Raw genomic sequence first — 15407 nt, forward strand, 5'->3', positions numbered from 1 at the left:
GCCGCCACCGGCGCCGGTCGCCCCCGTCCCACCGCCCTGCATCAGCGGTATGGACACGCTCATTGACACCCGCGAGTGTCGGCTGGGCCCAACCACTGCCATCAAAGCACTTGCTGGCCCGCCCCCCCCACTTCACGGGCCGTGCGCCCTCACCCTTTCGGTAAAGTAAGCCACCGTTCCTGTTGAAGTCGCCGCGTATATGATCGACGAGATAATCGATCGATGTCAGATCGACACGTGAGGTTCCTCACGCGAAGAGCATAATTTCACTTGTTTTCTTTCGCACGTTGGAAGGAAACTGTTGCCGCACACTCTCTTCACGTTTGCTGTCCTGTGCTTGCGCGCTTTTTAATTAAATTCGCATCAGCTGCGAGTCACAGAAGAGAAGAAAGAAAGCGCGCGGCTTTCTTTAATCGTTAAAATGATAAGCGATACAATATATGTGTAACATATATATATTCTTCTTCTTACTTTTCTTCGCCTTGTCACGCGCTCACACTGTTGACGAGGACACACCGTTACTGTTGTAACCTGTTCGTCCTGATCCCGGCGAGCCTGTCAGTGTCTCGCGTCAATACGAATACGCGTCTATACATGTATATTCCCTTCGTTATCGTCCGATATCAGCAGCGTGACAGCAAACAGCACTTAGCGCGCTCGGCAACACTTAGGTTATGTTTGATACACGCATGCACGCACGCACGCATCTATGCACACACAACACCCGTCACACTGTACGTACGCTCCAATCACGGTCCGCCCCACTCTCTCTCTCTCCTCGTCGCGTCGCGTTCGTTCAATCACACTCGGCGGCGGGTCTCATAACAGCATCGTCGGCTGCTGTTCTCCGGGGGGGTACGTGACTGAAGGGGAAGGCAACGTGGTGTAGAAGCGGGAGGCGGCGCTTTGATTCCTCTAAGAGACACGCGACGGAGAAAGGAGAGTCGACGACGTTGAACAACGAGAAAACGTGGAGAGCTCTGCGGTTGTTCCGCACAATTACAAAATACCGCGCGCGCGATACGCTCTTCCGAGAGAGACGAGTCCAACGTACCGACACTGCGCGAACGTGTGGTTGTTCCCCTTCCGTTTGTCGCGTACGCACGCACGAGTTTCCACGAGTACTGTGCGCTACAACTATGTGCGCGCAAGTACACCGCCTTCTTTCGGAGTTAAAATTCAGAGCACACGCGGGGAAGAGAGAGAGAGAGAGAGAGAGGAGAGAGAGAGCACTAATGCACACCAAGGGAGCACACGCGAAATAGCGTTCTGATCGGAGCACGATGTAACACGCGCGACACACGCCGCGAGACCGAGTGACAGATAGTGACAGATGAACGTGACGAAAAGTAGAGAAAAAGAGAGACACTCACACAGAGACTGAGAGAGAGAGAGGGGAAAAAAGGAGTCTCTCGCGTAGCCGCGAGAGATCGAGCCACGCTCCGCCGACGACGCACACGTCTACTCGCAATCACGGCTTGCTGCTCACTAACGCCGCTAGCTGCGCGCTGTCCTGCACCACTGCTGCGTCCTGCAGCACCGACACAAAGGCGATCACGTGACGGCGTTGCGATGATCTCACCGCGCCATCTTGGATGCGCGCAATTTTTAATTCTTCGCGGCTATTTTTCCCCTACCTACTTTTCTCTCGAACATAAGTATAAGAAAAAATACAAATATTCAAAGATATTGAACGCATTTTTATGCGTAACTGATTAAAAATGTTTAAATATAATATAAGATACAAACATACAACTGCGATAAAATAATATCAAAGAATACAAATTTTAAAAACATTGTTTTTTATCAAAACAACGTTTGGCAAATCTTAAAAATTATTTTCTTTGCGAAATTTGATCTCTTTCTAAACACTCTCTCTATTTGCCAATTCAATTTCGTCAAGTTTCTTTCGCACAACCGAAACGGGATAAGGATTACACAAGGAAAGCGAACACAACACAAATAGCTTTTGCGACGTGTGTATATATTTTACACGATTGTTGTAATCTTGATCGTATGAAATTAGCGAATTTGTTTTTTTCTTTCTCCTCCTTATACAGAATCTTCTTTTCTTGTACAGGTTTCTTCAATAAATTTATCGTCGATTATACGTGGTGTAAAACGTGTGGCCGTTGCATAATCGAAGCGAGCGATTTATACGGGTGTCTTTTTTTTTACTCGCTTTGCGATTGTAAGAGAAACTCGCTATACAGCGCGTTGTCACGTATATTTTTTATCTTTTAAATATTTTTTTTTTTAAATGAATATACCAGTCTCATTAATTATTGAACTTCTTAAATGCACAATTCGTTATTGCGATGTGAATAAAAATTCGTCTTACAATCACAAAAAAGCTTTACTCCTGATATAATCTTTAGATTGTTTTTTTTTTTTGTTTTTTAACCATTTTTTGTAAACTTATTGTTTTATACGTAACGAGTAATCAAAACGTAACGAGAGTAACTCATCAAACCGAAACATTTGTCACTTCGTCTCACGAACGCTATGTACACAATCGTCAATCCTGCGTTCACCTAAAACCTCGAAAGCTAAATATAAATCATTTGTAAATTATATGTATATACATAAATATTTAACAAAATTCCAATTAAATTTTACACATATCAAAATTAAAAAATAAATATTACATACACATATATATAACAAATTACAATTATATTGCACTTTCGATAACAGTTACTACATACGCGCGTGTCACTTATTTCTAGCAAAAACAATGTGTTCGCAATAAATATCAATTTGTGTACAATATTAAAAAAAAAAAAAACAAAGACAAATCTGAACTTCAGTAGAGTGTTATACATCTTATCTTGTACACTGTGTAAGATAAGAGTTTGATGTACATCTTAATTCAGTTACAATGCTGCGTGAACGCAGGGTTGTTTCACAACACACACGCCCAATCTTGTAGGAAAATATGCAAAGATTATCATCTCGAATCGTTCGCCTCTATCTTTGGTCTATCATTAAATTTCCTCTGTCTCTCGCATCATCTTCCTCTGTTTAAAAGAACACGTTCCCCCGGAAATGAGGCAAGAGAGGAATAACAACATTATTACTGCCCTGTTATCACGCAGTATTATTACGTGAAGTTTTTTTTTTCTTATTTGTGCCCTTTTTCGATATTTATTTGTTTAACACACGTGAATAAGTCCGCACTGCGATTACAGCAGAGGCGGAATCTTTTATTATAGCAAAACTTCTCTCTCTCCGTCGATCTTTCTCTCAGATTTTGTCTGACGATCTCTTTCGACAAGAACGAACACACGTTTTTTTTTTTTTGTTTGTTTGTTTGCGAGCGCCCGTGGAAATTGCAACTTCGGATCGTCCCAAATTGGTGATCTGATTATACGCCGTGTCAAAAATTTGTACAAAAATCTTGTGAAAATATCGTGTAAAATAGATCGGCGGTTTTCTCGCGCCACGCTCTACTGCGCTCTTTTACTCTTCGTATTGAAAACAATTTTTAAAAACTCGCAGATAGATTTTTGATTGCTCACGGACACTCATTTTTTTTTTTTTTTTTTTTTTTGCACGCGCACTAGTTCGTTCACAGAAATATTACGCCGTTCGAGAGAAAACGTTAACGCAGGGGTGGTAAATCTCTCCCAAGTGTCGGCACATATCCCCGATATGTGTAAAATTGCCGATCTTTATATAAATTTATTTTAGTTATTTTTTGTTTTTATTTCATACGTCTCTAAGCAATGTAGCAGGATTATAAATATATGTATTAAAATTTACAAAAATTTACAAAAATCCTATATATAATAAAATAAATGCAAATAAGCTTGTGGACATTTACAATTACAAAATATCATTTCAATATTAGTTTGAAATGAATAAGCACAATAATTCTAACATGTCACTAAGAGACACACGTAAGATGTTAATTTTTTTCTTCACTTCTCAATTCAACTCGAGAAGTGCTTGAATATCTGATTAATTAGTCGTTGGAAAATCCGCGATAAATGTAATGTTTTTTAACGCGATTGCTATTTACGAAAATACACGTTTACCACCCCCCTTAATCTTAATGTAACGATTTGATCAACGACTCTATTCACTAACAAGCGCACAATTATCATCTCAGCAGTTATTAAGCTCATGAGGTACAGTGTATTTCACATCGTTAATATATATGTATATGTGTACACGTGTGTGTGTGTATATGTATGTTCACGAAAAATATCGTAAACAGGCTTCACTCTAAAATATTCATTCATTCTCTCGTCGTACAACGAAATGTACTTAGTTATTTAGATATATGCATGTACTTAACAATTATTTCTTTGCATTTTATTATTGTATATATTGTACATTCTGACGTCATTCGCGATGTTTATCTGTAGTCGTTCGAATAAAATATCGCAACATCGTTTCAACATTCAAAACAAAAAATCGTGACATCATTCCTTCCGTCAGACGGTCACACGTCTGAGAATCAGAGTTCAAAGCGACGAGCTTAATCGGATATAAATTACACCGAATCGGAAATACGTTTAGGCACTATATTTGACGATTTTTATATAAAGTCAATAATAGGTCAGCGGTCGTATTAGCTCTTTTGAAACTTTTTGCGACAAATTCCGATAGGCAATCTTATTCACTTTTTAAATCTATCGCAATATTCCGATATAAATTCGTGCTGATATTTGCTCGTCGCCTTTCTGCGTTTGAGGTGAATATTGTGCGGTCAATAACACGAATCTAGGAAAGTTCGAAACCGGTGTTACTTGTAACAGCGTAGCGCAACTTCTCCCGCAGCGTGCTCTTCTTCTGATAATTCGGCAGCTTGAGCAAATTGAAACACGTCGACGAGGTGGGCAGTCGATTTTGTGGATCCTTTTTGCGAATCGTGAAGAAACCTCTGATCACGCTGCCTGACTCGTTAGAATTTTCAATAATAAATTACATTAAGTGATTAATAAAATGCGACAACAGTACTTGTGTAATATTCATTACCGATCGTATCGCCAGTGTCCTCATCGTCGCATACTTCCACGCATCGTATAGAGAAAGGTGGTTCTAAGTGAGCAAAACCGAGTAACGGTGATTTCGAGCAACTCGTCACAAACTGTTGCAAAAAATCAATCATTAATGTAATGATTGGTATAGAGAATAAATATTAGAAAAACCATATTAGAAATAATTCTTGCAGTACGACAAAAGTTATAAACTTTTTATTATAGTCGATACCTTTAGGAATAAACCTCTTTCTTCTTCTGTAAAATCTTTTTCCAAAATGTCCCACAGCCAGCATACCACTCGGTGACTGTCGTGGAAACCGCCGTAATATTGTGTGTGCTTTCGTAAATCTCGCAAATCCAAAGGAACATTATCACCCGAGATCAATCTCTGTAACTAAAAAAAAACTCATCCTCATTCATTTAACTAATATGTGCCATAATACAGTCAAACCTCGATAAAACTCGAATCTCAAGGAAAGAGCTAAAATCTTCGAGTTGTAGAGGTTTCGACTAATCAAAGTTCTATTTTCCTTTCCCGGAGCGGAAGGGAATGAACAAAATTTTCGTCTTTTATACAGGTTTTCGAGTTATCGAGGTTTGACTGTATATCACAAATAAGCGGTTTTAAATTCTTACTTCGGGCGTCGAGAACAGTGACAGCCACTCAGGATTGATGATAGAACGAAATCCCTTGATGAAAGCGGCGGTCTGCTCTCTGATTTGATGATACATTCTGTAGTGCGCCATGTGATGGATGTATTGAATCTTATTTTGATTGGTCACGGCAGTGGTGCGTCCTCCCGGGATGAGCTCGTGCGTGACCAGTTTGCCAAGCACGTCTTCGTCGAGCGAGAATGTCAATTCTAATTGACGTATATCGCCCTTGTAGTGTTTCACCAAAGTCAAGCTACGATAAAGATCGCGGTCTAGAGAGGCGAGTTCGTCCAGCCAACTGTATAACGCGCCGCCAGTTTGTCCGGAAAATTGTGATACAAAAAACGATGCAAAAGGCACATCCACAACAATGCCCTGAAAAAACAAAAAAAAATTTTGTTTTTTCTAGAACTTTTTAAATGTCAGTTAAAAACCAAATGTCGTGAAGATTTCACCTCGTAAACCGCTTTGCCGAGCATCCGCCCAACAAATTCGAACAGTTGCAAATGATTGTCCTGCATAAAAGACGTAGGAGACGGATAGAGGCGATTCTCACTAGTGGCCTTAAATAAATTCAAAGATGGATCGAACACTCGCTTTATTGTCTCCTCCAGGAACTCTTTGAAAACGCCATCCTGATCGATGCCGGCCTCGGCTAAGCCCTGCTCATTTACAAAACGTACTCTGATCACACCTTTTAATGCTTGCGACGGTAACATGGCTAATTGTCTGTAACCGTCTTCAACTATCCGCGTTCTGTGAAAAGATTTCATAGTCGTAATTACTTTTTCAATTTTTTTGTAACTGGCTTAAATCACATAAAAAAACGCATCAAATGACCTGTGCACAACGATGAGAGTAGTCGGTGGACAATTACAAGCGCTCTCGGTCAGACCCATTACTGCTTTCTCGTCAGCTATATGTTTGCGAAACAATACGACTCGCTCAGAATGAGGAATGACGTGGGGCATCTTCGAGAGTAAAAGCGCCGCTCCGCGTCGACCTTTCTCCAAGTCTGCCAGAAAACCAGACACTCGTACCTCCTGTTTTTCAAAAACAAAGAAATTAAACTACAATATTAAGGAGCAAACTTTTATAATTTTAAATTACATCCGTAACAGAGTAAAAACGTTTTCGCGCAATACATATTTGAGACAAGAGAACGAAGATATTTACCTTCGCCAACCAGTGACCTTCCGGACAGAATGTTCTGCGGCAATCACGTCGATAGATCGCCATCAGAAGAATATAAAGCGAGATAAACAAAGGATTACTGGATACCGATTTCACATCTGTAGAAAAAAAAAAAACAGAAGATGATTAGTTTGTTGATTCAACAAGAATGTTAGAAATTGTTCACTTACCAAACAGATTAGTGAGAACAGCTTTGTACAAGAACTGGTTCAGAAAATACGACATAGTGATGAAATCTGTAAGCTTGAAAGGATCTTGCTGCTCGTACATCTCCATATCGTCCAGAATACTGCAATTAAGAAATCAAAAAATCGCCGTTTATGAATATGATACAAATCTAAATAAGTTTTTGATAAAAGAAAATCATATCACTTACGTAACATAATGCGTCATACAGTCGGCAAACAATATCAACATCTGAAATTCAGGTGCTGTGCACTTGGTGTTTGCTACCAAAAGATCTAGAAATGCCTTCAAACCACAATGCGGTCCCAGGGTGGTCAGAAATAACCACATGTGATATAAAATCTTGCCTTGGTAGCATAGTCCTGTTTTCGTTAACACACCAATTAGGATTATGTGTATATATTACAAGACACAAATGTATTATACATACCGGTCAGTATCTCGATCTTCATTTGCGTGAGTGTGTGCAGCGCTGTTTGATATAACGAACAAATCAAAGCTATCTTAGTAGCTTCCGGGTTGCCAAGCTTCCTGTAGTTCTTTGTGCTGTTGTTCCTGTTGGTGCGAGCTTCTAGAAAAGCACGTCTGAAAATATTGGCACTCACGGAAGAGCTGCTTTGCTGTTCTACCGGAGGTGGCACTTCTTTCTCGACGAGTTCGGTCAGTGGCTGTTCTGGAAAAAGCAAACAGAACACCCGAAACGTGTATAAAAGAAAGAAATCACTAACACATTTTTGTAATAAATATCAATATGTAAAATTAATAACTCACCGATTAAGTGCGTGACTATTCTACCCGTCCAAAGACAAGCCAGTTGAAATTTCACGAAAGGGATCGATTCTTGCAACGAGGTGTCGATTGTTTGCGCGAACCAGCCTAGTACGGGATGCCAGTGTGTCAAATTACTCCGTTTTGCGACCACATATTGTTGACATGCTTCTAACATTCTTGTCACAACGAACTAAAGCATTCGCAGAATATTGTAGATTATAAATAAATTTACAAGAGTTTCGATAAATGTGGAAAAGATTTCTAACACAACTTACCGTGAAGGAAGGGAAACAGAGTTCTCTTAGCACCTCTTTTTTCTCGATGTTTGCCAGCTGTATCAAATTAGCGAGCAAACAAAGTGCGTAACTGCCTTCTAGGGCATTAAACACAATTCTTAAATTCTGCTCGGAATTCAACAGCTCCAAACTTCTAGCAAACAGGTTGTTTGTTATAAACGACGAAATGCACTGCAAGTAAATGTTAAAAGTCTTATAAGAAGACAATGTAATATAATAATATGATAAAACTAAGAAATATGTTTTTACCTCTGGCGATAAAACATTCAAATGATAAACGAGAGCTGGCACGCTAAAAATATTGATTAGGAACAACGATACCAGCTTGTCGGACATCTGTGAAGAGATCAGTGGTCTCAGTGTCAGTGTGACCGCTGCTGATAGTGTAACTGGTTTCAAAGCGAGTTTTGATCTACCCAATCCTTTTACTAACAAAGCCTAATATAAAGAAAAAATGTAACTTAGAATTAATTAAAAGTGGAAAAATTGAGTTATTTATTTAAAAGTTTCTTGTTGTTATCATTACCTGCATGGTCGTGTAAAATCCGTTGTTGACCAAGTGGCCCATAATGTTCGCGCACAGTTGGTTCATGCCAGCCTTTAATTGGTCCATGCCTTTTACTTTTTGTATAGCCCACGTTCCCGGCGAGGTAAAACTCACCAATGTATGCAATCGCAGCAGTATAGACTTGTGGTCCGACACTCTCTCTGGCTTCAAACAATTTAAGCCCGAAAGACAGTGATAGAGAATTGTCTTCATTTGTGATATCCATGATATGTAGTGATCCTTGTTCAGCGCTACTCCGACATAAGATATCTTTGGAGATTCGGAATCGAGAGTCAGAACAAGATATCTGAAAAATTTCTCTTCTAAAAGCACATCTTGGATTTTCGCCGGGAAAAAAATATATAAGTAGTTGTACAGCAATATGAACTCACCTGCATAATTTTTCTATTCTTTCTTGATCTCTCTCCTTTTTGTATATTAACAAAATTCGAGAAACGATTCTGTACACCTCTAGAGCAGGTTTTAATTCCACTGTTGCGTTATCAGTTCCAGACTCATCAAAAAAATAGTTATCAAATTCTTTTCTAGAAATTATATAAAAATATTTTGTCACAATATTTAGTCCAGAACAATATAAATTTATTTTTAACGATCACACAGTATCTCTTTTACTGACTAACTTTTAATTTTAAAAGATTTCGACATGTTTCTTTCACAAAACAGTATTATATTAGCACTATATTGAGAGAGAAGGAGAGATTAAACTCTCTTATCTTTATATTTGTCTGGAATACTGCTGATTTAATTGGATTTGCTATCAACAGTATTCGTTTACATTTCCAACTGATAAACACAATATTGAGCAGCTTTGAAAAAATTATTTTAAAGTACCAATCAAGTTTATATAAATATTCACACAATACAAATATTTGCATAATATAAAATTTTTGTGATAAAAATAATTTTGCATAAATTGTTTTCTTAAAACTCCAAGGTAAGGAATTCCTTTCTTTACACGAAGTACACATGTTCTCACGTTCTCATGTGTACAGATAAACAAATTCACATTCATGTTTGTCAAAGCTACACATTTATTGGCAGCTTCGTCACCCCACTTTATTGAGAAAAAAAAAATGATTTTCGCGTCGTATTTCGCACTTACAAAATTCGCTGTGTGAATTGGACACGGGCCAGCCAGGCCCGGACATGGGCCTGAATCAAAGTGGCCGCGGCTTCTCTGCGCTTCTCGTGGGCCCGATCCTCCCGCGCGGCTTTTTTCTGTTGCAGAAAGTCGCCTTTCGACGACGAGCCTTCTGCGCAGAACATCGTCGAACCTTTGTTCGCCACCAAACCCCGCAGGGCTCAAACAACCCTCGGACAACAAACTATCTAAGCTCCTCTTCGACGTCGTCGTCTATATCGCTGGCTGCTAACCACGAGACTTCTTCGAAGCATCCTCGTCAGCTGACGGGCATCCACCGACTCTCTTCTCTCTTCGTTACTCCCCTCCCATTGGAGAGAGATTTAATCGACAGTATCGGTTGACGTCGCATACAGGCCCCAAACAATTTAAGTCCTTTGCGGGAAAAAAATGCATTCAAGAGTAAACAAGAAATATGTAAACACAATAAATTATATTCAAAATTATTTAAAGCAAAAAAAAAAACAATAAAATAGTTTAGATAATTAGAATTTAGCAAACTGACAAAAAATGAAGAACTTTTTAAATTATTTATGTAATTACAGAACATTGTAAACAATTGTACAATATATAAATATAAAATATATATTACAAAAAAAAGTTTTTATCTGTGCCACACCTCAGCTTTTTTGTCTTTTTTTCTCTTAGAGATTTATCTGTTTCATTTTTTGAATTGGTTTGGTGCATTTATGGTGTTTAGGCCTGAGCTAGCTCCATACGCCAGTTTACACGCAAATTAATTTTTTGGAGGCCCGCGATTCGGTTTGCCAATCAACGGATCACAACTCGATCGAAAGGGACCGATCCCGGAAAAAATCCTAAGATGATGAGCGGATTAGAATTTGAAACATTCATGTTCGCATACTCTTGCACTCAGGCCACGAGAGACCAGTAGGACGGTCGTTTCCATTTTAAGCACATGTAAAATATATAATTACAGTAGTACCTCGAAAATTTTCCGCATTTTTGCCACGATATTTTTCCGGGAGTCCCCACCAATTTCTAAAAGTGCTTCACCGAGGCTTCGCGCGAATTGATGAGGTCGAGCCCGTGGTCGAGCCAATCAGAGATAACAGCCGGCAATTCTCGGAACATATACCACCTCCCTCGAAATTTTTTTCGAGACACTACTGTATATGCATACACAATTAACGAGAAGAGAATACTTCGATATCGCGTTTGATCTCTCGAAGATTCACATTTGTCGACCTATCGATTTCTCTGTCGCACAACACCGATCGATCAGTCACTTGGTTTATTTCTCACTGTTTTATACAAATTTTACTCGACATTTTTGTGTCCTTACTGTTGCGCTAGTTGTTGCGCATACTTTAAAATGTTCTTCAAAATGTGGTCATTTTCTCCTGTCAACTTTTAAAACGCTATAATCCATTTAATCGCGCTCATATCTCACGCAAGCGCGTAAGAGACCTTGATTCACTGTGCGCTAGACATCTATATCTGTCTTTGTTGCACATCTCAAACTCAATTAGTCAGACATTTAGCAGACCGTTTCTCTTCCAGTGTGTGTGTCATTAAGTGTATGATTTCACATGGTTTTTATTTCAGACATGTAGAATTGTGAAGTCTTTTGATTCTTTTTTTTTTGATAAAACAATTTTATGCACGGAGTCGTTCGACCTGCTCGATGGTTGGTAATTTGTTCAACAAATAGATCTTCCTGGCGATATACAGTTTTATTTTCAAAGAGTGAGTAGAAATAAAAAAGTGCTATCTGCCGAACGTGTCTTTATCTGCTATTACTCATCTACAGAGGAACAATGGTATGGACCAACTATCAGTGTACACTGGCTGCGCTACAAATAGTTACAGGCTCATTTAATACTTTATCGGTCAAGTAAGTACATCTGTTATTGCAAAAAAAAAATTGCGATATGGAAAGTGAAAATAAAACTCGTAAATAAAAAATGATACTATTAATAGAGAAAAAATGCATATGATGCAATGTGTGTGTGTGTGTATGTGTGTATGTCATATTGAAATTTTGTGTTTTAATTTTATATTTTACATTTTAGATATGCAGATCGACAAGTGGTTCTTGGTGAAGATGAACAACTTAGGTACTTTAATCATCCATTTATGCAATCATTGTTTATGTTTCTTGGAGAGGCTCTCTGTTTCTTAGCGTTTAAAGTTTTTTACTATTATTACAATCGAAGAAATGTAAGTATTTAATGATTTTATACATTGATATACCTAAGAAAACAAAACTTAAACAATAATATTAGTCATGTTGCAGGATGGTTCTGTTGATAATAATGTATTGACTAAAGGTTCCAGAACTTTCAATCCCTTCATTTTATTGATACCTGCCTTATGTGATATGTGCGCCACATCCATAATGTACATTGGCTTGAATATGACTTATGCCAGTAGCTTCCAGATGTTGCGTGGATCTGTGATTGTTTTTACAGGAATATTTTCTATTGCATTTCTTAATAGAAAATTGAAATTGAGAGAATGGACGGGCATTGGTTTTGTTATAACAGGTTTGGCATTGGTCGGTGCTAGTGATATCTTAACAAAGGAAGATACTGATACCAGTGCTAATTCTATAATTACTGGTGACTTGCTTATTATACTTGCGCAGGTAGATGTTTTTTTCATCATTATTATTTATTATACTTAAAGCTTTTGGATATTTATTGCATGTGGAATTACTATAAGAAATCATAAATTTAAAAACAACTATGTTCAGATAATAACAGCTGTTCAGATGGTTGTTGAAGAAAATTATGTGGGAAAACAGGATATTCCTGCCTTGCAAGCTGTTGGGTGGGAGGGTTTGTATTTGTTTTTATATAAACTTATAATTGTTTTATATAAACTTTCAACCTAGATTATCCATCGAGTTAGCGCATTGGTATGCTTGAAAATAATCTCAACTTTCTCTTTTTCATTATGAAAGACTATGTCTAGTTGTTCAGGTAAACTCGTTTCAAGCATGAAATATCGAGTGGAATATAAAAATCGTTGAGCATAGGCGTTAATTGCAAAGATTTAAATATGTAAGACATGTTGGTTAAAGTTTAAATCATTCTGTTTGTTATATATATACTGTTGCAGGTATTTTTGGAGTTATCGGAATTTCTCTCGCTCTGATTCCTCTCAATTATATCGCCGCACCGCCGCCTTTTGCAGACAATTCACGTGGTACACTTGAAGCCACTTCAGAGGCTTTCACCGAGATAGGAGGCAGTTACAAATTGGTGATAGCTGTTATTGGTCAGTTTATTGCGTTTTTTCAGGTTTTCTACTTTTTATATTAATTATTTGATCACATGTTATAATTACAAATTACAGGTATAGCCTTCAGTATTGCTTTCTTTAATTTTGCTGGTATCAGTGTTACAAAGGAAATGAGTGCTACAACACGAATGATCTTAGACAGTGTTCGTACAATCATAATATGGATCTTTTCATTAAGCTTTCAGTGGCAAACTTTTCATTATATGCAGGTATAACTAAAACTTGTGTGTATTGTTAAAACAAAAACAAAATAAGTAGTGCATGTGAAATATCACTTAATTTTTATCTTGTAGCTCATCGGCTTCGTAATTCTTCTAATTGGTATGGCTTGTTACAATAACATCGTTATTCCGCAATTAATCAAGAATTATCTAAACCGACTCGGACGTAATACAACTGAAAGAGAAGATCGTATTATTAATACAGCCGCCGACGATGTACAAGACACGATATAAAAAAAATTATATATATATAATATTTACTTAAATATATTTACTTGCCTTTTTAAATATATATACTTTTCTTCCCTTAATTCTGCGATTTGTTCGTCCTTAGTTGATCATTTGACGTGTGTCTCGCATTGTCTGGGTTTCCTCCTATCCTCCTCCTCCTATATTAAAAAAAGCATTTGGACCGAGAAGTGCACGTTTGGAGTCGAATATATCGCACCTATTGTTGCCTCTTTTCCGCGTTGCCGATTGGTTAGTTGGTTGATCGAGCCGAATCGAATCGGGATCACTGACATCGGCCGCGCGACCGCGGCGGTGTTACTGATTCGGTCACGTGATTCCGGTATATATATGTATAAATACATATATGCGTATCTGTTTGTATTATATATAGATATAGAATATTACATATACTATATATGTATAATATTCTCTGTTTTACCCTTTTAGCTCACGTGACTTTAGTCACGTGTTGTTTTTCCATTTCTCTCTCTCACTATTTTGTGAGTTTGATTTTAATTCGTTATTTATGTATCGCATCTATTGTTGTCTCTTTTTCGCGTAGCCGATTAGTTGGTTGATCGAATCGAGTCGAGTCGAATCAAATCGGTAAGATCAAAAAAAAAATAAACATACTATTATCTTGATAAGATGATTTTATCTTGCAAAAAATTAATTATATCCTCATAAGATAATTTTATATTGCAAAAAGATAATTAAATACTCATAAGATGCTTTTATCTTGCAAAAAATCAATTATTCCCTCATAAGATGATTTTATCTTGCGAAAAATCACTTCTTCCCTCATAAGATACTTTTATCTTGCGAAAAGGCCATTATTCCCTCATAAGATAATATTCCATTGCGAAAATGCCATTATTCCCTCATAAGATGATTTTGTATTGCAAAATTGCGAATATTTTCTCATAGGAGAATTTCGCATTGCGAAATTGCGAAATCTCCCTCATATGAGGGGATCGCGAATTTGAGGGGATTGCGAATTCTCCCTCATATGAGGGGATCGCGAATTTGAAGAGATTGCGAATTCTCCCTCATATGAAAGGATCGCGAATTTGAGGGGATCGCGAATTCTCCCTCATATGAGGAGATCGCGAATTTGAGGGGATCGCGAATTCTCCCTCATATGAGGGGATCGCGAATTTGAGGGGATCGCGAATTCTCCCTCATATGAGGGGATCGCGAATTTGAGGGGATCGCGAATTCTTCCTCATATGAGAGGATCGCGAATTTGAAAGGATCGCGAATTCTCCCTCATATGAGGGGATCGCGAATTCTCCCTCGAATGAAGGGATCGCGAATTTGAGGAAATTGCAAATTCTCCCTCATATGAGGGGATCGCGAATTTGAGGGGATTGCGAATTCTCCCTCATATGAAAGGATCGCGAATTTGAGGGGATCGCGAATTCTCCCTCATATGAGGAGATCGCGAATTTGAGGGGATCCCGAATTCTTTTTCATATGAGGGAATCGCGAATTTGAGGGGATCGCGAAATCTCCCTCAAATGAGGGGATCGCAAATTTGAAGGAATCGCGAATTTGAGGGGATCGCGAATTCTCCCTCATATGAGAAGATCGCGAATTTGAGGGGATCGCGAATTCTCCCTCATATGAGNGGGATCGCGAATTCTCCCTCATATGAGGGGATCGCGAATTTAAGGGGATCGCGAATTCTCCCTCATATGAGGGGATCGCGAATTTGAAAGGATCGCGAATTTGAGGGGATCGCGAATTCTCCCTCATATGAGGGGATCGCGAATTCTCCCTCATATGAGAGGATCGCAAATTTTCCCTCATATGAGGAGATCGCGAATTTGAGGGGATCGCGAATTTGAGGAGATAGCGAATTTGAGGGGATCGCGAATTTTC

At 38.4% G+C, this 15407-nt stretch overlaps 3 protein-coding genes across 3 annotated transcripts in view; 1 reads left to right on the forward strand and 2 right to left on the reverse strand.

Annotated features, from left to right (window-relative positions):
* Positions 1–1475, reverse strand: part of LOC109857464 (serine/threonine-protein kinase NLK) — a 78277-nt gene extending 76802 nt beyond the window's left edge. Inside the window, exon 1 of the mRNA XM_020433772.1 lies at positions 5–1475. Within this exon, the coding sequence (XP_020289361.1) occupies positions 5–102 (98 nt within the window). The 5' untranslated portion in view covers positions 103–1475. The remainder of the gene's footprint in view (positions 1–4) is intronic.
* A 498-nt stretch (positions 1476–1973) lies between these two features.
* On the reverse strand, positions 1974–10846 carry LOC109857480 (ubiquitin-protein ligase E3B). The gene is made up of 17 exons (XM_020433800.1): positions 10748–10846; positions 9763–10176; positions 9032–9184; positions 8619–8946; positions 8342–8530; positions 8072–8263; positions 7797–7986; positions 7456–7698; positions 7216–7387; positions 7010–7128; positions 6822–6937; positions 6486–6688; positions 6101–6401; positions 5628–6020; positions 5221–5385; positions 4987–5098; positions 1974–4904 (listed from the first exon to the last, which is right to left on the reverse strand). Exons 2-17 carry the CDS (start codon positions 9924–9926, stop codon positions 4732–4734), a joined length of 3213 nt encoding a protein of 1070 aa, XP_020289389.1. The 5' UTR covers positions 9927–10176; positions 10748–10846; the 3' UTR covers positions 1974–4731.
* A 193-nt stretch (positions 10847–11039) lies between these two features.
* Positions 11040–13580, forward strand: LOC109857473 (solute carrier family 35 member F6). The gene is made up of 8 exons (XM_020433788.1): positions 11040–11511; positions 11576–11659; positions 11838–11985; positions 12062–12412; positions 12521–12605; positions 12889–13047; positions 13126–13280; positions 13365–13580. The coding sequence occupies exons 2-8, from the start codon at positions 11583–11585 to the stop codon at positions 13524–13526; spliced, it is 1137 nt and encodes a 378-aa protein (XP_020289377.1). The 5' UTR covers positions 11040–11511; positions 11576–11582; the 3' UTR covers positions 13527–13580.
* The last annotated feature ends 1827 nt before the right edge of the window (positions 13581–15407 follow it).

This window comes from Pseudomyrmex gracilis, unplaced genomic scaffold, assembly GCF_002006095.1.
Source record: "Pseudomyrmex gracilis isolate BER0280 unplaced genomic scaffold, ASM200609v1 scaffold_160, whole genome shotgun sequence".
NCBI classification, from domain to species: domain Eukaryota; kingdom Metazoa; phylum Arthropoda; class Insecta; order Hymenoptera; family Formicidae; genus Pseudomyrmex; species Pseudomyrmex gracilis.

Coding starts and splice junctions, on each gene's coding strand:
- LOC109857480 (XM_020433800.1), bottom strand. CDS start 9,926: ATGTTCTGCGCAGAAGGCTCGTCGTCGAAAGGCGACTTTCTGCAACAG. Junction 5,386..5,627: donor CACTGTTCTCGACGCCCGAA/GTAAGAATTTAA, acceptor GTTTTTTTTTAG/TTACAGAGATTGATCTCGGG. Junction 4,905..4,986: donor GGACACTGGCGATACGATCG/GTAATGAATATT, acceptor CTAACGAGTCAG/GCAGCGTGATCAGAGGTTTC.
- LOC109857473 (XM_020433788.1), top strand. CDS start 11,583: ATGGTATGGACCAACTATCAGTGTACACTGGCTGCGCTACAAATAGTT. Junction 12,413..12,520: donor TGCTTATTATACTTGCGCAG/GTAGATGTTTTT, acceptor AACTATGTTCAG/ATAATAACAGCTGTTCAGAT. Junction 13,281..13,364: donor AAACTTTTCATTATATGCAG/GTATAACTAAAA, acceptor TTTATCTTGTAG/CTCATCGGCTTCGTAATTCT.